This window comes from Aspergillus versicolor, assembly GCF_001890125.1.
Source record: "Aspergillus versicolor CBS 583.65 unplaced genomic scaffold ASPVEscaffold_6, whole genome shotgun sequence".
NCBI lineage: Eukaryota > Fungi > Ascomycota > Eurotiomycetes > Eurotiales > Aspergillaceae > Aspergillus > Aspergillus versicolor.
This window is the reverse complement of record NW_024467529.1, coordinates 1,854,437-1,873,438: the sequence shown is the minus strand read 5'-3', so window position 1 is coordinate 1,873,438 and position 19,002 is coordinate 1,854,437. Positions and strand designations below refer to the sequence as shown.

The following is a 19,002-nucleotide window of genomic DNA, read 5'->3' as shown; positions in this document are numbered from 1 at the left end:
CTGAAGTTCTACCCCGGACATCTGGTTCCAATCGACCGGGCCATGGATCTGTGAAGAAATGGCTGCCATGCCGCATTCCGATTGACTAATCCCTTGACTCGGTTGTTTTCGACGCTTTAAGCTTGAGTTTATAAACCCAGCCAGCCATCTCCGGTGTATACAGCAATATAACAGACTATCTGAGACAGGTACGCAGCTGCAAATGCCGATCACTGCGAGTCAGTCTGAAACAGTGACAAGCGACAAGCTTTAGTTTATTAAACGATCTACTAGTGAACTCTACAGCCGCTGCAAACCTCAGGGAAACTTGCAAAGCTGATCTACCACAATTACTGATTACGGAGACAGATTGCCGAAAACACTTCATTCGTAGCGTCGTAACCAGCGGGATTCCAGATCCTGTCCCTCCGTTCTGCGTTTGCTTTGTTGCATGAAAAAAAATAACAAATGGCTTGGTTGAGTAACTTTGCAACAACCAGATTAATCTCTATACACAAAGAATGATAAATCATGGCGCGAATGTCTCATGGAGTCATTCACGACATAAAAAGGGTAGAAAGTATGATATAACGAAGGTAAGAACGGCGGCACGACGACCACGCAGAAAAAAAAGAAAACGTCGGGTTTACTGCATGAACCATTCGACGCCGTAGAGTCTGCCCTCAGACTCGCTGGCGAGGTCTTGGAAGGCAGCACGCGACAGGTCAATTGAGGAGTCATCGCAGCCCATGCACTTGTCGACAACCTTAGCGGTGGAAGTCTTGCCCTTGTACTTGATGGTAACGGTCTTTCCACAGTCGTCGTCTTGCATGATTCCGACGGGAAGAGCAAGGACCTTGTCGGTGCTACCGTCGTTCACGTTACCACAGCTGCTGGGGGCACTTCGGGAGGTAGCGACATCATAGAAGGTAACCTGACCAGTGCAGGGGGAGCCGGAAGAGCAGGGGCCTCCAGAGCTGCTGCCACCACCACCAGAGCTCTGGGTAGGCTCAGGCTGGGGTTCGACAGTAGAGGTCTCAACAGGAGGAGGCTGCTGGGTGGTAGTGGTGGGCTCGGGCTCGGGCTCCTGAGTAGGCTCGGGGGCCGGCTCTTGGGTAGGGATGGAAACAGTGGGGACCTGCACGTTGGTCTCGACGGACGGTGCCGCAGCTTCAGTGGTAGAGGAAGTAAGCTGAACGGTAGAGGTGCTGGTGCTGGTGGAAGTGGCCTCCTTGGGCTGGGCAGCAGGGGCAGTAGCCTCGTTGACAGTCTCCTCAATGCGCGTGGTAGGAACGCTCTGGCCATTGGTGACGGTAGTAGTGACATCAACGGTCTTCCAAACGACCTGGGTGACAGTGTTCCAGACAGTGACCTCGTCGCGCTTGTGGTTGTGCATGTGGGCATGGCCAGGAGCGGCAGCGCCTAGAGCGGCGAAGGCCGTGGCGGCGACAGCAAGGGACTTAGCGAGGGGAGCCATGATGTCTGCTTGTGTTGTTGGAGATAAGATTCAGCGGATTGCGACAGAGACAAGCGCTCAGGGTATCAAGGAGCGAAGTGTTGGCGGACGGCTGCACAGCAGGTCGTAAACAACGTGGAGTCTGAGTGACTGAAGGAGCGAAAGCTGCAATAAACGCAGGAAGGGAGCGGCAGGGAGGCTTGTCAATGAAGGACGGAGGATGAGGATAGAATGAAAGAGAAGGCACAAAAAGGCGCAGCAGGGCCTGGAAGCGGTATTTAATGCTGGCCCATGTGCGAGCTGGAATCGAGGCTAGCGGTAATACGCCGGTTTGCACAAAGACCCTCAAATACGAACTGCCCCAGACCCACGCCTCAACCGCCGTTTGATTACTTCTTCCACACATTCCGCGCCCATGGTTCGCCCTTCCCCTCAAATATTTGTGTTGTTTCAGCAATTTGTATGCAGACGGGGGAATCAGACAGTGCCATCGCATCTGTGACCTGTCCAACACACCTAGTCGCTCGAGGTCGACTCAACAAGGACAGCGCTCGGAAGAGATCTGACTGGTTCTGCAGCGGCCTGCCTGGAAGCATCTCCGCCGGTCAAGGTTTGTTAGCGCTCCTTGACTGGTAAATTTGGTAACTAAAGGCCAGGGGGATCAGCGCGTCCTCAACTCCAACTGGCCCAAGGAACCAGAGTCCAAATTCGGTGCCTGAACACTGTGAGAAGCCACAGTCTTGGCCTCGGCACCATCGTCGCCCCAAGTCTGACGTGGTCTGGTGTTGTTTTCTTGCTGTTCCTTGCCCACCTTCGCCTTCTGCGCTGGCCTGGTCTGGCCGAATTTGCGCCACTTGGGTCTCTCGTGCAATGAGGTTTCAGGCGTGGATGGTCGGTGGACTCGTATTTTCCAAGCCAAGGGCTGGCCCTGGGCCTCCTTTTTGGGATGTCTTACTGCTGTCTTACTCGTTGTCAGCTGTGCCAGGCCCAGGAGTGGGCACGCTGCATTTTTGCCGAGAAAAGCGGAAAAGACAGCCACTTCATGACAATGGGATTCGAGCTTCATCGAGGAAATATGCACCGTCAGGCTGCCAGCTTAGAACTCGTTGCTTTGAAGACGGTTTGCATTTTGGATGCATCACCGACCACCGTGGACGTCATCTGTCAGACCCTCGTGCATGAACTGTGTCTTTCTGCAGTACTACAAAATCAATGGAATCAGAACACGAATCTCCGCTCATCAGATTCACCCCACCCTCATTTAATCATCACGCCAATAAGACATTGCTGTTCATGAAGACTTTGAAGATTCTGAGCCCCATTCTTTTCTGTCCCGAGTCTAGGCTCGTCGTTAAGCCTTACGCTTCGCTCTTCAATCCCCGATACCACAGGAGACTACTGACAGTCCAGATCGAAATCTAAAATGTACGTTTTCGATTGCAAACCAATCTACCTCGAATATTTATTTAAAATGATCATAAACATAGACCGGCCAGCGAGGCTTTAGACAAAGATAAAATATGCCTGGCGCGGAAACAATACCACTTTGCATCAATGTCATAGCACAGGAAAAGAAACTCAAAAAAAAAGACAATATCCATCAACTCGTGATATAAGTACAAAGGAAACCCAATATTAAAAAGTAAAAGGAAAACACCACCAATTCGTAATCAATAATAAATCAGCCCTGGCACATAATGCAAGCCTCCTTGTTTTCAATGCTGCATTGAAGAACCTGTTGCGAGTAGATGTCTGCCTCGGTGGGCTCACCATCACCTTCCTTCTTTTCCTCTTCAGAATTTTCTGCCTCACCGTTGGTCTCGGCCTCTCGAGGCACGCCGTTGGTGGGTTCCTCGCTGTGTCCATTCACCTGCGCAGCGGGGTCACGGGGCACCGCTGAGTAGGTAGTCGCTGCCGCAGCGCCACCGACTCTCTTCTTGCTGGCGCGAGCGACATTCTTGTCCTCAACCTTCAGCTGCTCCTGGTCGACAGTAAACTGGATAGGAGCGGAGGCAGCCATCGTACGGAGGTAGTACATGCCAGTCTTCAGACCCATCTTCCAGCCAGCAAAGTGCATGCTAGTGATTTTGCCCATGGTGGGCTCCTTCAAATGGATGTTGAGAGACTGGGACTGATCAATGTACGCACCACGGTCAGCAGCCATCTCCAGAATTCGGCGCTGGGAAATCTCCCACACCGTCTTGTAGAGAGACTTAATGTCATCGGGAATGTTTGGGACGTTCTGTACGGAACCGCCATCGGCAATGATACGGTTCTTCATGTTGTCGGACCAGAGACCAAGGTCGACAAGATCCTTGAGCAACCAAGGATTGACAACCTGGAACTCACCCGCAAGAACACGGCGAGAGTAAATGTTCGAGGTGTAAGGCTCGAAGCACTCGTTGAAACCCAGGATCTGACTGGTACTTGCAGTGGGCATCGGCGCAACCAAAAGACTGTTGCGAACACCAGTCTGCGCAATCTTTCCCTTGAGGGAATCCCAGTCCCAAAGATCAGTAGGAGTACGGTCCCACATGTCATACTGCAGGATACCCTGGGAGACAGGCGAGCCTTCGTAAGTCTCGTATGTTCCATTCTCCTTGGCCAGATCAGAAGAGGCCGAGAGAGCAGCGTGGTAGATGGTCTCGAAGATCTGGATGTTCAGTTGCTTGGCTTCAGCCGAGTCAAAGGGCAAACGCAGGGCAAGGAATGCATCAGCCAGACCGTTGACACCAAGGGCAATCGGGCGGTGACGGAAGTTACTCTTCTTAGCCTCGGGGACTGGGTAGTAGTTAATGTCGATGATCTTGTTCAGGTTACGAACCAAGACCTGCACGACCTCGTGCAGCTTGCCAAAGTCATATTCGCCACGGGCAGCATCGACAAAGGTCGGGAGGGCAAGAGAAGCCAAGTTACAAACAGCAACCTCATCGGGAGCACTGTACTCAATGATCTCAGTGCAAAGGTTGGAGCTGCGGATGGTTCCAAGGTTCTTCTGGTTGCTCTTCTTGTTGCAGGCATCCTTGTAGAGCATGAAGGGGTTGCCAGTCTCGGTCTGCGACTCCAATACAGCGTACCAGAGCTTCTGGGCCTTGATAGTTCGGCGACCACGGCCCTCCTTTTCATACTTCTCGTAGAGAGCTTCAAACTCCTCTCCGTACACATCTGCGAGGCCAGGAGCCTCGTTGGGGCAGAAAAGGGTCCAATCACCGTTTTCCTCAACGCGCTTCATGAACAGATCGGGGGTCCAGAGAGCGTAGAACAGATCACGAGCTCTCACTTCCTCCTTTCCGTGGTTCTTGCGAAGGTCCAAGAACTCAAAAACATCGGCGTGCCACGGCTCAAGGTAGATAGCGAAAGCACCAGGGCGCTTGTTTCCACCCTGGTCAACGTATCTAGCTGTGTTATTGAACACACGAAGCATGGGAACGATGCCGTTCGACGATCCATTGGTACCACCAATGTACGAGCCCGTGGCTCGAATGCGGTGAACGTTCAGACCAATACCACCAGCAGTCTTAGAGATCATGGCACATGTCTTTAGAGTGTCATAAATACCATCAATGCTGTCCTCCTTCATGTCAACCAAGAAGCAAGAAGCCAGCTGGGGCTGAGGAGTACCAGCGTTGAACAGAGTCGGGGAAGCATGTGTGAAGTACTTCTGGGACATCAGGTTGTAGGTCTCAATCGCTCTCTCAATATCGTTGCCGTGGATTCCAACAGCAACACGCATCAGCAAGTGCTGAGGACGTTCGGCAACCTTTCCATCGAGCCGCAGCAGATATGACCGTTCAAGGGTCTTGAAACCGAAGAAGTTGTAGTTAAAATCACGGTCGTATACAATGGCCGAGTTGAGCTCGTCGGCATGTTTCATTATAGTTTCGTACGTTTCTTTTGAGATCATAGGCGCTGATACTTTATTTTTCGGGTTCACATAGTGATAGAGATCTGAGATGACGAGGGAGAATTGTTTCTTGGTTTGCTTGTGGAGGTTGGAAACGGCAATACGGGCAGCGAGGATGGCATAGTCGGGGTGAGTAACGGTCATGTACGCCGCAGTCTCAGCAGCCTTTCAGGAATGCTATTAGCACAAGACAGGGCGTGGGGGAGGGGCTTCAGCAGCCATACCAGGTTGTCAAGCTCAACCGTGTTCACACCCTGGTAGACACCAGAGATGACCTTCTGGGTGATAGCAGCAGCATCAACGTGCTCGGGGTCAAGGCCATAACACAATCTTGAGACACGAGCCGTGATCTTGTCGAATTGTACGCGTTCTTTGCGTCCATCTGTGATTAATAATGTGTTAGCAGAGTCCGCAACACGAGTGGCAACACGCTCAAATCTCGTGTAAAAATCGAGCACCACGCGTCCATATCAATGCTGAAGATAGGCAAGTACTTGGAAATGCTAATCTACTTCAAACGTACCTCTCTTGTAGACAAACATCTTGCAGGACAACGGGGAGGGGCCCGGTAAGTACGTGAAGCTGAAACTAGAAAAGACAAGAGGGTATAATAGTTGCAATATTCAATCAGGCTGAAGCTTCCTTAAGGCGATGAGAGGAGAAGATGTTGGTGGAGGAGAGAGATGAGGTTTCAAGGGCTGAAGAGGAAAAGAAAGAAAAAGAGAGTGGAGGGGCCGATGGAAGGAGATATTGATTCCGAGCTCACGCGTTCCAGGTGGATATCAACGCGAATTTTCGTGTTTGGACTTCATGGTCTCCCGCAAACCCTTTGTTTCTGGAACGCCATCACGTGGTTTACGTGTCGCCCTACATACAATCACAAACAGGTGGTGAAACACCCTCGCCCACGAGGGAAGTTGCCAACACCATTATCCGCTTTGAATGTCATTGATTTACTGAAATTCACCATATGCACCTTGAATGCAACGCGTATGCGCGCCTAAAAGCGTTTATGGCGATTGCTCAATAGTGGGATGATTGTTATTCTACTGAAAATAACTAACGATTTATGTTGTAAAAAAGCGTCACATGTAAGATATTTCCGATCAAGATTGTCCAGGTTCCGAATATAATACAAAGTCTGCGAAGCGTGCTTAAAGCGTAGCAGCGAATCCAAGGAAAACAACGGCAGCAAGAGCGGTACCAGATACTTGCTTATCGGTGGAAGCGCCGTTGGTTGGCGTAGTCTCGTCTGCGCTGTCAGTAGCAGAAGCAGAGTCGGAGCTGGAGTCGGAGTTGGAGCCAGAGCCAGAGCTGGAATCCGAGCCGCCGGTCGAGCTAGTTCCACCAGTTGAGGTTGAGCTGCCGGAGGTGCTGGACGAGGAATCCGAAGTGCTTGTGGATGAAGACGAGTCCGACGAAGAGCTAGTATCTATGGATATATAGTTAGCGATGTACTAATGCCACCCGTATCCATAAAGGGCGACGAACCAACTTCAAAGCCGGCATCCTTGCAGACGCCAGCGTAGTACTTCAGGGCATCCTTCGCATCATCACCACACTCGTCCTTGATCGAAGACTGGATTTCTTTGCCATTGGTCTTGCAGATCGCCTTCAGGTTGCCGGGGTTCTCAGGGCTGTTGGATAGGTATTCTTAGTAAACGAACCGCATATATCACTTGCACAAAACGGGTATTATTCTTGGGCTTACCCCACGACGGTAAGAAGGCAGGCAGGTGTGCTGGTGCCGGCAGCAGCAATAACCTTGCCAAGAGCGAAAAGGGTGACAAGCACAGTGGACTTTGCGAAGAGCATTATGACGGTGCAGACGAAGGAATCGGGGGTGAATTGGTATCAAGTCGGTTCAGGGGAAATGGTACGGTATTCGCCGAGGTAGTGATTTGTTAAGGAGTGACTGGTGTGGTGGTAGTAACGACTGTATTACTTGAAAAATGAACGAAAGGAGTCTGTTAAAAGAGCGACAGACAGCAAAACGAAAAGAGTTGAAGATGAGATCTCGAAGCAACAGCAATGAACGGCCTGTTGGAGAAATAACAAGGAATTGAAGGGTCGGCCCCAGCAGAAGGATGTTTCACCCAATATGGAATCTTCCCTGCCGATCTTACGTCCCTGAGTCCCTGGCTGACCTCGTCCAATTTCTCGGGCGTGCCCGCGGAACATCAATTTCCCAGTCAGGCCTCAGGCAACAAACATGTAGATAGACAGCGCAGTGTTATCTTAAGCCAATTGTTTTACACTCTTGGAAAGGTTAAACCCCCTACTACCAGCGTATCTGCAAACTTCAATGTTAGGGGACTCACACGCGTGTCGAATACTGAAAAACAGGAGTTAGGAGGCTCCACAAGTAATGCAGATGCACCTACAGAGTAAGGACCACGTCATCCGGTCACAATCTTATTGCGCAGAGTAGATCCAGTCCCTCAATGATGTGTTGAACTTGGTAGTGAGGTCTAGAACCTTGTGGTCTTCATTTTAGTCCCTGTTTTGCATTGAGGCGTATACACCGTCGGTGTGCCAATCCCGCTAGCACCTGAATATATAAAATGAGCAGCTAAATATAGGCTGGCACACAGGCTAAGCAGCCAAACATGAAAATGTTCATTTATGTGGCCCGAAAATCTAGTAAATGCTAGAATAGCTAATCCGATGGAGTATATACCCCCAAAAGAGTCTTGCAATCATCAAGTTCGTCATCCATGCCTCATACAAAATCAGCACACCCACCCTGGATCATAAGAGCTCCGAATTATCTCTTGCACATCCAGCCTACAGTCCACAATCTCCTGTCCATTAACAAGATCATTCTCGTTCGCCCGCTTCTCAGCCGCTGCCTCATCCTCCGCAATTCCGGCCTTAACATGTCGTTTAATCAAGCGTTGGCGCGCAGTGTCAAAATCAACATCCACAAACCACAGCTCGTCCATCAATTTTGCTGCCGAGCTCCACGGCTCCTTATTCAGGCTCAGATAGTTCCCCTCAAAGAAAATCACCCGTCGCCCGGCTGCTATCGGTATATCATCATCCACGGGATCCTTAACGGCGTGGTCGAAGCTAGGCGCATGCAACGTCTGTGTCTGCGCCGTTAATGGCTCGCGCAAGGCACGCACTAGGGCAAGAAATTTCTCCCCATCAAATGTAAAAGCCGCACCTCGGCGTGCAGCAGCATATTCTGGATCGGGCATCTGGGCAAGCTGTGCCCGTGTCAGGTGGTATCCATCCATCGGGATTGTGGCGGCGATTAACCCCTCATGTTGACCGCCGTATATTTCGTTGATTCGTTTGGCCATTGTGATGGCCAGTTCCGTCTTTCCGGAGCCGGGGATACCGCTGACAGCGATTAGGAGGCGGGCATTTTCGGGCGTGTTCTGGAACTTATCTGTGTGGTGAGTCAATGTTAGTGGTGGGCGCTATAGACATTACCTGCGGGCCATGAGTGCGATCTAAGACTTACTCCAGATCTTATCGACTAGCCGAGATACTTGGGAATCCATTGTGGGTATGATAGAGGGTGGGCGAGAAAATGAGGTAAGAGAAGCGAAGGATATCCAAGGTCTAAGTCGGGGGAGAGGACGTTTGCGACTACCTAGATAGTCATGCAGGAACCAGTGACAGTATGGAAGCTGATAAAAGCAAATTCGGCGTTCAATTGACGAGTTGGGCTTCTTATTAACCCGCAATTTCCATCACAAAGGAAAACCGAGGGGTAAGGTGGTATTCTGTCTATAGGATCGCACATCGTCCGAGCTGTTGGCGATAAAAGCAGTCCTGATAAATCATCGCGGAGCGGGGACTGTCGTCAGAGTGGGGTATGATGGGGACTGGAGCGATGACCTCCGTCGGAGTGCACTTCTCCAGCGTCAATTGGAACAGTTAGCTCAAGTTGGGATTTGGACAGAGGCAGAATTGCCCAGGCTCTTCAGTAGCCCGATGATCTATATCGAGAAGAGCGAGCGCCAATCCTACCGATTTCAGCGGAGTATAACCTGACCTCGGCCGTTCTCTTGATTTCGGTTCCATCCCGACATCGGCAGGCACCAAAGTAAACCAAGATTAAAGCCTAAGCTCGTTCACTACGCTTTCCAACCAATCGCTTCCCTGCTATTCTAAGTATGGGCAGAAAAAAAAATGATTTGTACGGTATCGCATAGAAGATTATGGAGAGATTAAGATCGGGAAATCACAAAGCAATCCAGGTTATCTGAATCGTTAACTAGGTATCCTCAATAAATGTACTTTTTAATCCATGCCATTGACGCTCTCAATCTGCTTTTGTGGCGGTTTCAAACCAACAGACTGAAGTCATACTTGAATATATACATACAATGAAACAATCCCCGGCCCGACGCCACCATAAGTATTCAAAATAGGTGAAGATACTGTGCAACATCAAACTCCTCCAAACGCCACTATGATATCCCTCTCGCTAAAATCTGCGGATAGCAAAAATCTGCCGCAGGAAGTACAAAAATAAACTATATGATGAACACATGATAAGAGAAGAGAAAAGGAGAAAAAAAAAAGCGATATCTCTCATCTTTGTCTAAACAGGGCCATCCAGACCAGGACCATCGTTTGAATCGTCACCTGCACCTCCTCTTTGACCAAGGGGACGAGACAGTCCAGCTGCTGCCCACCAGTCATCAGGAACATCCTCGCGACGAGCAAGACGATCCAGGATAGCCTGCATGTGGTGCAGGTCCTGGTCTCCCGAAGAATCCGAAAATGAAAAGGATATTGTGGGAATAGGAGGTGGATTAGAGGAGGCGATAGAAGGCATAGAAGGCATAGAAGGTAGGTTGCCCATGGTTTGGAGATTATGTGCGCGTCTCATCGAATCGACCTGGCGCATACGGCGACGATAGCGTCGAAATAGTGATTCTTGGGTAATCTCGCCGTCCGATTCGGTATCCGAATCGCTAGAGTAGTCACACGGATTCGAATATTCTTGGTAGGGGTCGAGTGTCATATGAACTGTTGGAACGGCACCGGTAAAAGAGCTCTGGAGAGACTCGAGTGATGTCGCAGAACTCGAGGTTGCATTATGCGATCCATTAGTCCCTGAGGCAGACGCAGAAGTAAAGGACGAATCGGCACTAGGGAGGTTGGTATCGGGTGCTATTGTGGTCAGGAGAGTCTCCCAGGCATCATTTGCATGATCGTCTTCCAGGTCCACGCTTCTTTGCCGATCGCCCAAGCCATCAATGGATGGTCCCCGGTTTGTTAAATTCGCATCATTGATCGAGCGGTGTCCAAAACGACGCAATAATGGTAAAAAAGACCCGGCGTGAAGATCTTCCCCAGGGCCATCATGTCGCGGCATAGGTGACAAGCGAAGATAATCTGGTCCGGCCGAAGGTGTTGAAGACCTATGGTATGCAATAGCTGGAGCAAAACGGGGCGTAAAAGGGTTATGATCCTGAGCTTCCTGCCGGGCATTCGCATCACTAGCAAGGCGCGCGTTCAAGTCGGCCAGATTGGAGGTTCGAGGTATTCGCAGCCGCTGACCTGGTCGGTTATGACGGATAGCATCACCAAGGATTCGCAGCCCAGCTTCGCGCCGACTATTGTCAGCCAGGCTGCTGTTGAGATCAAACGGGTCGCTTGGGGGAGCGGGGATCGAAGCGGGGGAACGCGGATGACGCGGCAATCCGCTTGCCTCGCGCTCTAACTCATCTGCTAATGGACGAGGAAACGGCGAGCGTAGGCTCGCACTGCGCCAAGCAGAACTGCCATAACGCGAGGGGCGGCGAACAGTGGCCTGGCGACGAATTGCAGAGCGAGCGGCAGCACAAGGGTCTTTGGCAGCGTTGTTTTTAGTGGCCTCAGTTGACGATGGCTCGCGGTACATACTGGTGGCAATCAGTCAGGTCGCGTGTTCTATGCGCACCGCAAGGCGCTCCGAGGCGCGCTGAGTCCTAACGGACAGCACATAGGGGAGGGAACTTGGCGACAAACTCACGGGATGCCCATATTTACAAAAATGCTTTCCTCAAGCTTCGTAAAATTAATTCACAAAAGAAGCGCCCCTCCCAGGACCATATAAAAAAGAGCGTGATCGCCGAAAAGGTGACGCGACGATGGGGTACGGGATAGCGACAAGCCGGTGTTGATGGAGAAACGGCAAGATTCGATTTTGCTGCTAAAGGTAAAAAGCGGAGGCGAAGAGGCTGACGGGAGAGCGCGAGACTCTGTGGTCGCGCTCGGACGAGGCTGGGGTGTGGCGCAACCAGCCGATGCGGGCAGAGTCGACTTCAGCGGCATTTCGGCGCTTCCGATGCCGCCAAGAAAACTGCACTCTTACCAGTCCTCCAGTTCTCGGAACCCTTTAACAGTCAAGGAAGGTGCTCGAGGCACACTGCATGGTAAATGTCACCATTTGATTTGGGTTCACTCTCATACGTTTGTACACGCCCCACCTTTCTCGTATCGCTCAAACCTCCCAAGCCGACACCTCAGGCAGTATCTCTTATCGCTTCCATCGATAAGCATTCCGAGTCGAACTTGGGCTTTCCGCGGGAAAATAATGAGGGAACCGACCAGCGGCCCGGCAACTCCAACCTACTCTTCATATGAGCTCGATCATGAAGTTTGATTTTGAGTTCTCATTGAAAATTGCACATCCGGAGGAATGATTGAGCTCGGTCTCAGCCGGATATCCAGCCTCCTTCAACAGACTCCGCTGTCATGGAAGGCCATTCACATTGCGGGCACGAATGGCAAAGGCTCGATCAGCGCATACCTATCGCATCTCTTAAAGTCTGGGGGTGTTCGATGTGGCCGATTTACCTCCCCACACTTGATTGATCGCTGGGACTGCATCACCATCAACGAACGGGTTGTTCAGGAGTCTCTCTTCCGTCAGATCGAGGCTAGAGTAAAGCTACGGGACCAAACGCTAGGTATCGGCGCAAGCGAGTTCGAGCTATTGACGGCAACGGCGTTCGAGATTTTCAACCATGAGCAGGTCGAGGTCGGAGTTGTCGAGGTTGGCATGGGCGGCCGCTTAGATTCCACAAATATTCTGAACAACGTCTTGGTGTCGGTTATTGCCAAGATTGGACTCGACCACCAGGCTTTTCTCGGAAACACCATTGAACAGATTGCGCGGGAGAAAGCTGGAATACTGAAGCCCGGTGTCAGTTGTGTGGTCGATGGCACCAACTGTTCGGAGGCAATAGGGGCCATCAAAGACCGCATTGGAGAGCTTGGTCTGAATGCTGTTGTCGTTCATCCGGATGCCCCAGATGACCAGTTACCTTCCCTTGGTAAATTGTTTCAGCAGCATGACCTCCAGACTCACCAAAAGGCGAACATGTCGTGTGCAGCCGCTTCGCTGAAAGCCCTTCTACCACAGATCCGCCCGGAGCTTAACGCCGACACCCTAATCCCGCAACTCACTTCTGTCGAATGGCCAGGTCGCTTACAGAAACTTGCACTACAGCCGTTAACTGCACGCAAAGAACCTGTTCTGCTGGATGGTGCACACAACGCGCAATCAGCTGAAGTTCTTGGAGAATACGTCGAGCACAAACTGCGCTCCCTGGGAAAGAACGTCACCTGGGTTATTGCAGCCTCACATGGGAAGGATATTCGCCCATTATTCCATTCAATTATCAAGCCCGGCGATGATGTTGCGGCGACAACATTTGGACCCGTTGATGGGATGCCTTGGGTCAAGGCTGCCAACCCTGAGGAGCTGTCTTTATGTGTTCGGGATCTCCAAGGTATCGGGGAGGTACAGTCGTTCAATCAAGACACCCTTGGCGCACTCGAATGGGCGTGTAGCAGGGCGGATGGCGGTCCCCTAGTTATTGCAGGGAGCCTTTATCTCGCATCTGACGTTTTGCGTCTTCTCAGGGAGGCGAAAAAATCATGATTACAACAATGCTCCTCAACATTTTGATCTCAAGTGCTTCAGGAAAGCAGAGACCCATTGCACGAAATTCCACCACTTTGTCTAAATGTATTTTTAATATTATATTCAACTATAGACGAATTGTATATGTTTTTAGACGGGAGCGCCGTCGCACCAACCACTCATCAGTATATGGCCGAGTAAATCTTCCAATCCATGTTTCAGACTATTTTAGTCCGCAATTTAACTCCCTAAAATATTGTGAAACCGATAAGGCTGATCGTAGATACACAAGCAGCCGGCCAGTGCGTCATGCTTCAAACAGTCGCGGCCTGTGGAGACTGGAGAAGGGAGAGTTCAAAACATCCGCTAGTTCATTGTTCCCAAGGTTCAGCTCCAGAGGGACAACACTAGGGAGTACGACTATCTGTTTAATTTCCATCCCTGTCCCTGAGGATCTGCCGACAATCCGTGGCTCTGGCTGAGATAAAAAAAAAAAGGGTCAGGTTCCCATGTGGCCTGTCGCGTTTTTTCAGCGCGGCTTCGTGATTGCAAGATCAAGGATCCCTCCGGTATGTCCTTTTTAACCCCCTCCCCAGAAATTTAATTTATTGAGTCGCCTACATTATATATGTGTATTCTTGTTCTGCATTCTTTCCACTTGCCTTCCAGTCCTTGAGTATCACTAACAATCCCGGCCCCGCTACGCAGCGAGCGTGCTGATATGAGCGATCCGATCGATTCCCCGGCGCCTGCCTTTTCCTCCTTCCTTTGCTCCGTGCTCGAGATTGTACAACCCAAGGCGATATTTTTGATTGAACCGAGCTCCGTGGAGGAATATTCATTTTGACCTTGACCGGTCATGGTGTCGCGGTCCAACGAGGGGGCCGAGGGGCACGCCCCGGCCTCCAGAATGTCCGGCACGCCCGCTAAAGGACGCCTCACGAGACTCGGCTCCAGCCCTTCGAAAAGAGATGAGAAACCAAAGGATGACAGGATGGGAAAGACTTCGGCGAAAGATGTCGCAGAACTCAAGGACTATGTATGTTCAGCCCCCTGAGTCTGTGGCCCTGGGCATCGAAACTGACGGTGATTTCCGCAGCAACTGGGTGACTGCTTGGGTCGTGGTGCGTTCGGGTCGGTATACAGGGCACTTAACTGGAATACAGGGGAAACCGTTGCTGTGAAACAAATCAAGCTCGTGGATTTGCCCAAGAGTGAACTGCGGGTTATCATGGTACGATGTCTTTTGTGGTTACGCACGTTACCTGCTAACGATATGTGATATAGTTGGAGATCGATCTCCTGAAGAATTTGGACGTATGAGTCAATATATCCTGCGGTGGGATCATCTATGCTTGCAACATCCACTAACTCGATAGACAACAGCACCCAAACATTGTGAAATATCATGGCTTTGTAAAATCGATCGAGACTCTCAACATCATTCTTGAGTACGTTCGGACCCTCTCGAGAAAGAGAAAGACCCAGCTACTAACGGATCAGATACTGCGAAAATGGCTCTCTACATTCCATTGCCAAAAATTTCGGACGTTTCCCAGAGACCCTGGTCGGAGTGTATATGTCCCAGGTCCTACACGGCCTTCTTTATCTCCATGACCAGGGTGTTATCCACAGAGACATCAAAGGGGCAAATATTCTCACAACAAAGGAGGGTCTTGTCAAGCTCGCGGATTTTGGCGTGGCTAGTCGAACGACCGGACTAAGCGAATCCAGCGTTGTCGGCACTCCGTATTGGATGGCCCCCGAGGTAATTGAACTATCAGGCGCCACGACTGCGTCAGACATATGGAGTCTTGGGTGTACCGTCATTGAGTTGCTTGAAGGAAAACCTCCGTATTATAACCTTCAACCTATGCCAGCTCTTTTCCGCATCGTTAATGACGACCATCCTCCTCTCCCGCAAGGCGCCTCTCCAGTGAGTTTGCTACTTTCTACGGCCGGTGATACTCGTTTACTAATGTTATTATAGGCTGTAAAAGACTTCTTGATGCAGTGTTTTCAGAAAGATCCCAACCTTCGTGTGTCCGCGCGAAAGCTTCTCAAACACCCATGGATCGTCAATGCCCGAAGATCCGATTCGGTAGTTCCTAAAAAGTCAACTGAGTATGAGGAAGCTGTGAAAAGTGTCCAAGAATGGAACGAAGCCCTGCGGTCGCCTGAGCCAGCTGCTTCGAGGAGAGGGAGAAGTGACAGCCAAAACCCACCATCTTTACGGCTCGATACTCGGTACACCCCAACCAAAGACACGCTTCCAAGCCCAGTATCCAGACATGTCGCAGATAGATTCAGGTCACCTAATTCTACGGAAGAAGACAACTGGGATGATGATTTTGCCACTGCTATTTCTCCAAGTGCCTTACAGCTACCTCACCTCCGACCACATGACAACTTCGGAGGAATGCTTTCCTCCGAGAAACTAAAAGCATTCGCATCACTCGATGGCACGGTTTTAAAGTCCGACGACAGCTTTGAGGAGCTTGACGACCCCTTTGGGAGATCTCTGCAGGCCGGAGAACCAGATCCCCTCAAGACAATTCGACCTTCACCCTCTCAGCAGACAGGCACGGGAACGCCACAGACTCAGAGCGCACATTACGGACCACAGATGAGGCGCGGTCCACCTTTGAATACCTCCATAAACCCAAGTCATGGTGGGCAAATGATTCAGAATTCGTCATCTCCTATTCGGCAACAACGTCCGCCGGGGTTTTACAAGGAGAATTCGGTTGAAGATTATTCGGATATCATTATAGATAACGAAGACGTTCTTGACCGCAAGATAAGTGCGTTTCAAGTGAGTACACCGCAGTCACATATAGGGCATGCGATCAAACAACTAACACCCTCCAGGAGAGCGATGATAATACAGACTCGCCAGAGCCAGCAAGGTCCAGAGAAGTTGTCCGGTATCAAGGCTCATCAGACCAAGAAGATCAACCTCAACTTGGAAGACAGATATCCGTAAAGCGATACCGTGGTGCCGTCGAAATCCAGCAGTTTGCCGAGAATGAGAACGACGAGGACTTCTCTGATATTCTAGGCGTGGATGGGGTCACGCTGGGCAGAACTGAGAGCAATGACAGCTCAAATAAGAGTACTCTGATGCTAAACTCGAAACTATCAAACAACAACTCTTGGCTAGGTGACCAAGATGACGAGGACGACCCTTTTGCACAGCTCGAAGAAGGGCTCGACGAAACGGATCTCGAGGCCAATATCGCACGTGACAAACATGCTCGACTACGAAACCAAGTAGAAGGGTTGGTTGGGTCTTTGAAAACGTCACAGGATGAAGAAGTACTGGGAGAAATATCCGAGCAACTCCTGGCTGTTTTCTGCGATTTCCCAGAAACGAAAAATATCATCATTAGCGCACATGGTATGCTGCCGATATTAGAAATCCTTGACTTATGCCGTCGACGCGATATCACCTTATGTCTACTGAAAATCGTGAATGCGATTATCTATGATGACTACGAGATACAGGAGAACCTCTGTTTTGTAGGAGGCATTCCCATTATCAACGAGTTTGCCGCGAAAAAGTATCCTACAGAAATACGGCTTGAAGCGGCAGCGTTTGTCCAGCAGATGTATCAAACATCAACTCTAACTCTCCAGATGTTTGTCAGTGCAGGAGGTTTGAACGTCTTGGTTGAGTTCTTGGAGGACGACTATGAGGATGAACGGGACCTCGTTCTGGTCGGGGTAAACGGTATCTGGAGTGTCTTTGAGTTGCAGGTGCGTTATCCCGATGACCTTCCCCTCTAATTAAGCTCGTGGTTGACAATAAGCAGGGTTCTACTCCGAAGAACGACTTTTGTAGGATTTTGTCTCGCAGTGCTGTTTTGGATCCTTTATCTCTCGTTTTGAGCCGAGTACTAGACGAAGAGGGCGATTTCGCCGAAATCGTTGAGGGACGTATCGCAAATATCTTCTTTATTTTCTCGCAGGCCGAAAACCACGTCAAGGAGATGGTATCTGAGCGCACAGTTCTACATAGTAAGTCTTTTCAGAAGCTTGGTCTTGCCTTCTTTCGCTGACCATGACACTAGGGGTATTGAAGGAGTTGAAGCGCATGACGCCTGCCCACCAAATAACTATGCTTAAGTTCATCAAAAACCTATCTATGTTATCAACGGTACTCGACTCCCTTCAGAACTCGAACGCGATTGACGTGTTGAGCGACCTCTTACGCTCAACTATGAAACGCCCACATTTCCGGGAGGTTTCCAACCAGATTCTAAATACGATTTATAACATGTGTCGCCTCAATAAGTCACGACAAGAAGATGCCGCTTTGAATGGCATCGTGCCTTTACTCCAGAAAATCGTGAAAACCGAACGACCACTCAAGGAATTCGCGTTGCCTATCCTGTGCGATATGGCTCATTCTGGGAAAGTCGGTCGCCGGGAGCTATGGCGGAACAAGGGTCTTGCGTTTTACATCTCCTTACTTTCGGATCCGTATTGGCAGGTGACCGCATTAGATGCTATCTTTATATGGTATGTGGTGTCTTTCGACCGCGTAAAGCGTCGTAAACTAATTGGATTGCAACAGGCTTCAAGAAGAGACGGCCAAGGTTGAAGAGCACCTATTGGAGCATCGCTATGACCAGCCCTCGTTTACCGATGCAATTATAAGGTGCCTGACATTGTCGAAAGCAAACGCGTTTGAGAACATCCTTGAGCCTCTTCAAAAGCTTCTCAGACTCAGCCCTCCGATCGCGTCGACTCTGGCGCGCCCAGATCTTTTTAGCAGGATAGGACAGAAGCTGCACCATCACAAGGCTGCAGTTCGTTTGAATCTTCTGCGCATCATATCCAGCATTTGCGACTCGAGCGAGGAACAGAGTGGATTACTTGAAGGATACGGACTCTTGGATGCGATTCGAGAACTCGAGCATGATCCTGCAATTCTTGTCCGCGATATGGCAGGCAAGCTTATCCAGTCCAACGAGAAGAGCGACTCGTATGGCCTAGGTAAGCTCAAACCAAATGTTAGAAGGGGAAGCACCGCTGCAACTCCCCCTGGCCTTCTTGCCAACCAGTCTGCTCCTGTCACTCCCCAAATGAGCAGACAGAACCAGCCCAAGGGATATTTCGATAGTCGAGAAACACAACGGCGCCCGCGCACTGCACTCAGTGGCTCTGCACTGGCACTCCGCCCTGGGAGCAGAGATGGGCCATCCCCGGGTATTGCAGGGGGTGTCAACGGAGGTTCTGGCGCTTCAAGAAACAGGATACCTCGCGGAGTGGCCAATAGACTGTCGCATGTTGAACTGTTAGCTGACGACGATAATCGACCGTCGAGCTCCATATCTCGTCGGCCCTCGATTCTCCCACGGCGGCGGCGGTTGACACAGCAAGATACGGAGCGAGCACCATAGCATAAATATGGTGGTCTAAAACTAACTTGTCTATTCATTATTATATTTCCCTTTGTTGAAAGAGACTCGTTGTAGTGTTCCGTTATGTTGGGCTGCTACGAGTCTTTGCATCCTACAGGTGCATTTGGAGGCGTTTTCTTTTTTCTTTTTTGTCTCTTCCTTTCTCTGTCCATGTTTTCCTTGGGTTTGCAATACGGCAGTTGGTCGGTTCGCTGACTGGTTGGGCGAGAGATATGGGCACCTATAGGTGTATGTAGATAGTAGCAGTTTTCATATCACTTGCAGGGGACGCTGTCACATCACATATCAACGAATATTGCGTCCACACTCAACTACTTACCTTGGTAGCCAGTCCACAGAACAACGTAGATCCCGC

The 19,002-nt window shown here is 50.4% G+C and overlaps 7 protein-coding genes across 7 annotated transcripts; 2 read left to right on the top strand and 5 right to left on the bottom strand.

Annotated features, from left to right (window-relative positions):
• Positions 1-350: 350 nt before the first annotated feature.
• ASPVEDRAFT_750797 (RlpA-like double-psi beta-barrel domain-containing protein) lies at positions 351-1,625 on the bottom strand. Its single transcript, XM_040816285.1, has 3 exons — positions 1,571-1,625; positions 1,109-1,501; positions 351-928 (listed from the first exon to the last, which is right to left on the bottom strand). Exons 2-3 carry the CDS (start codon positions 1,454-1,456, stop codon positions 626-628), a joined length of 651 nt encoding a protein of 216 aa, XP_040669497.1. The 5' UTR covers positions 1,457-1,501; positions 1,571-1,625; the 3' UTR covers positions 351-625.
• A 1,303-nt stretch (positions 1,626-2,928) lies between these two features.
• ASPVEDRAFT_43231 (ribonucleotide-diphosphate reductase subunit RNR1) lies at positions 2,929-6,127 on the bottom strand. Its single transcript, XM_040812772.1, has 3 exons — positions 5,863-6,127; positions 5,564-5,721; positions 2,929-5,504 (listed from the first exon to the last, which is right to left on the bottom strand). Exons 1-3 carry the CDS (start codon positions 5,879-5,881, stop codon positions 3,117-3,119), a joined length of 2,565 nt encoding a protein of 854 aa, XP_040669496.1. The 5' UTR covers positions 5,882-6,127; the 3' UTR covers positions 2,929-3,116.
• Positions 6,128-6,166: 39 nt separating this feature from the next.
• On the bottom strand, positions 6,167-7,653 carry ASPVEDRAFT_43230 (putative GPI anchored cell wall protein). The gene is made up of 3 exons (XM_040812771.1): positions 7,051-7,653; positions 6,831-6,976; positions 6,167-6,771 (listed from the first exon to the last, which is right to left on the bottom strand). The coding sequence occupies exons 1-3, from the start codon at positions 7,152-7,154 to the stop codon at positions 6,494-6,496; spliced, it is 528 nt and encodes a 175-aa protein (XP_040669495.1). The 5' UTR covers positions 7,155-7,653; the 3' UTR covers positions 6,167-6,493.
• Positions 7,654-8,071: 418 nt separating this feature from the next.
• On the bottom strand, positions 8,072-8,851 carry ASPVEDRAFT_133805 (kinase-related protein; the record flags this gene model as incomplete). Its single annotated transcript, XM_040807063.1, has 2 exons — positions 8,072-8,736; positions 8,812-8,851. The coding sequence occupies 2 exons, from the start codon at positions 8,849-8,851 to the stop codon at positions 8,072-8,074; spliced, it is 705 nt and encodes a 234-aa protein (XP_040669494.1).
• Positions 8,852-9,601: 750 nt separating this feature from the next.
• On the bottom strand, positions 9,602-11,650 carry ASPVEDRAFT_43227 (uncharacterized protein). Its single transcript, XM_040812770.1, has 2 exons — positions 11,320-11,650; positions 9,602-11,209 (listed from the first exon to the last, which is right to left on the bottom strand). Exons 1-2 carry the CDS (start codon positions 11,328-11,330, stop codon positions 9,901-9,903), a joined length of 1,320 nt encoding a protein of 439 aa, XP_040669493.1. The 5' UTR covers positions 11,331-11,650; the 3' UTR covers positions 9,602-9,900.
• Positions 11,651-11,666: 16 nt separating this feature from the next.
• On the top strand, positions 11,667-13,403 carry ASPVEDRAFT_43226 (dihydrofolate synthase). Its single transcript, XM_040812769.1, has one exon. It carries the CDS (start codon positions 11,989-11,991, stop codon positions 13,234-13,236), a length of 1,248 nt encoding a protein of 415 aa, XP_040669492.1. The 5' UTR covers positions 11,667-11,988; the 3' UTR covers positions 13,237-13,403.
• Positions 13,404-13,587: 184 nt separating this feature from the next.
• Positions 13,588-18,964, top strand: ASPVEDRAFT_63347 (serine/threonine-protein kinase). The gene is made up of 10 exons (XM_040815672.1): positions 13,588-14,257; positions 14,318-14,452; positions 14,506-14,535; positions 14,605-14,669; positions 14,722-15,154; positions 15,209-16,033; positions 16,090-16,977; positions 17,034-17,238; positions 17,292-17,742; positions 17,798-18,964. The coding sequence occupies exons 1-10, from the start codon at positions 14,078-14,080 to the stop codon at positions 18,624-18,626; spliced, it is 4,041 nt and encodes a 1,346-aa protein (XP_040669491.1). The 5' UTR covers positions 13,588-14,077; the 3' UTR covers positions 18,627-18,964.
• Positions 18,965-19,002: the final 38 nt, after the last annotated feature.

Excerpts from the sequence above, each read along its gene's own strand:
- ASPVEDRAFT_750797 (XM_040816285.1), bottom strand. The coding sequence starts at position 1,456 with ATGGCTCCCCTCGCTAAGTCCCTTGCTGTCGCCGCCACGGCCTTCGCC. Across the intron at positions 929-1,108 it reads CCAACGTGCAGGTCCCCACT|CCCTGCACTGGTCAGGTTAC; the intron begins GTTTCCATCCCT and ends TCTTCCGGCTCC.
- ASPVEDRAFT_43231 (XM_040812772.1), bottom strand. Across the intron at positions 5,505-5,563 it reads CGGTTGAGCTTGACAACCTG|GCTGCTGAGACTGCGGCGTA; the intron begins GTATGGCTGCTG and ends CATTCCTGAAAG.
- ASPVEDRAFT_43230 (XM_040812771.1), bottom strand. The coding sequence starts at position 7,154 with ATGCTCTTCGCAAAGTCCACTGTGCTTGTCACCCTTTTCGCTCTTGGC. Across the intron at positions 6,977-7,050 it reads TGCCTTCTTACCGTCGTGGG|CCCTGAGAACCCCGGCAACC; the intron begins GTAAGCCCAAGA and ends CCTATCCAACAG. Across the intron at positions 6,772-6,830 it reads GGATGCCGGCTTTGAAGTTG|ATACTAGCTCTTCGTCGGAC; the intron begins GTTCGTCGCCCT and ends ATATATCCATAG.
- ASPVEDRAFT_43226 (XM_040812769.1), top strand. The coding sequence starts at position 11,989 with ATGATTGAGCTCGGTCTCAGCCGGATATCCAGCCTCCTTCAACAGACT.
- ASPVEDRAFT_63347 (XM_040815672.1), top strand. The coding sequence starts at position 14,078 with ATGGTGTCGCGGTCCAACGAGGGGGCCGAGGGGCACGCCCCGGCCTCC. Across the intron at positions 15,155-15,208 it reads TCCCGCAAGGCGCCTCTCCA|GCTGTAAAAGACTTCTTGAT; the intron begins GTGAGTTTGCTA and ends ATGTTATTATAG. Across the intron at positions 17,743-17,797 it reads TTAGATGCTATCTTTATATG|GCTTCAAGAAGAGACGGCCA; the intron begins GTATGTGGTGTC and ends GGATTGCAACAG.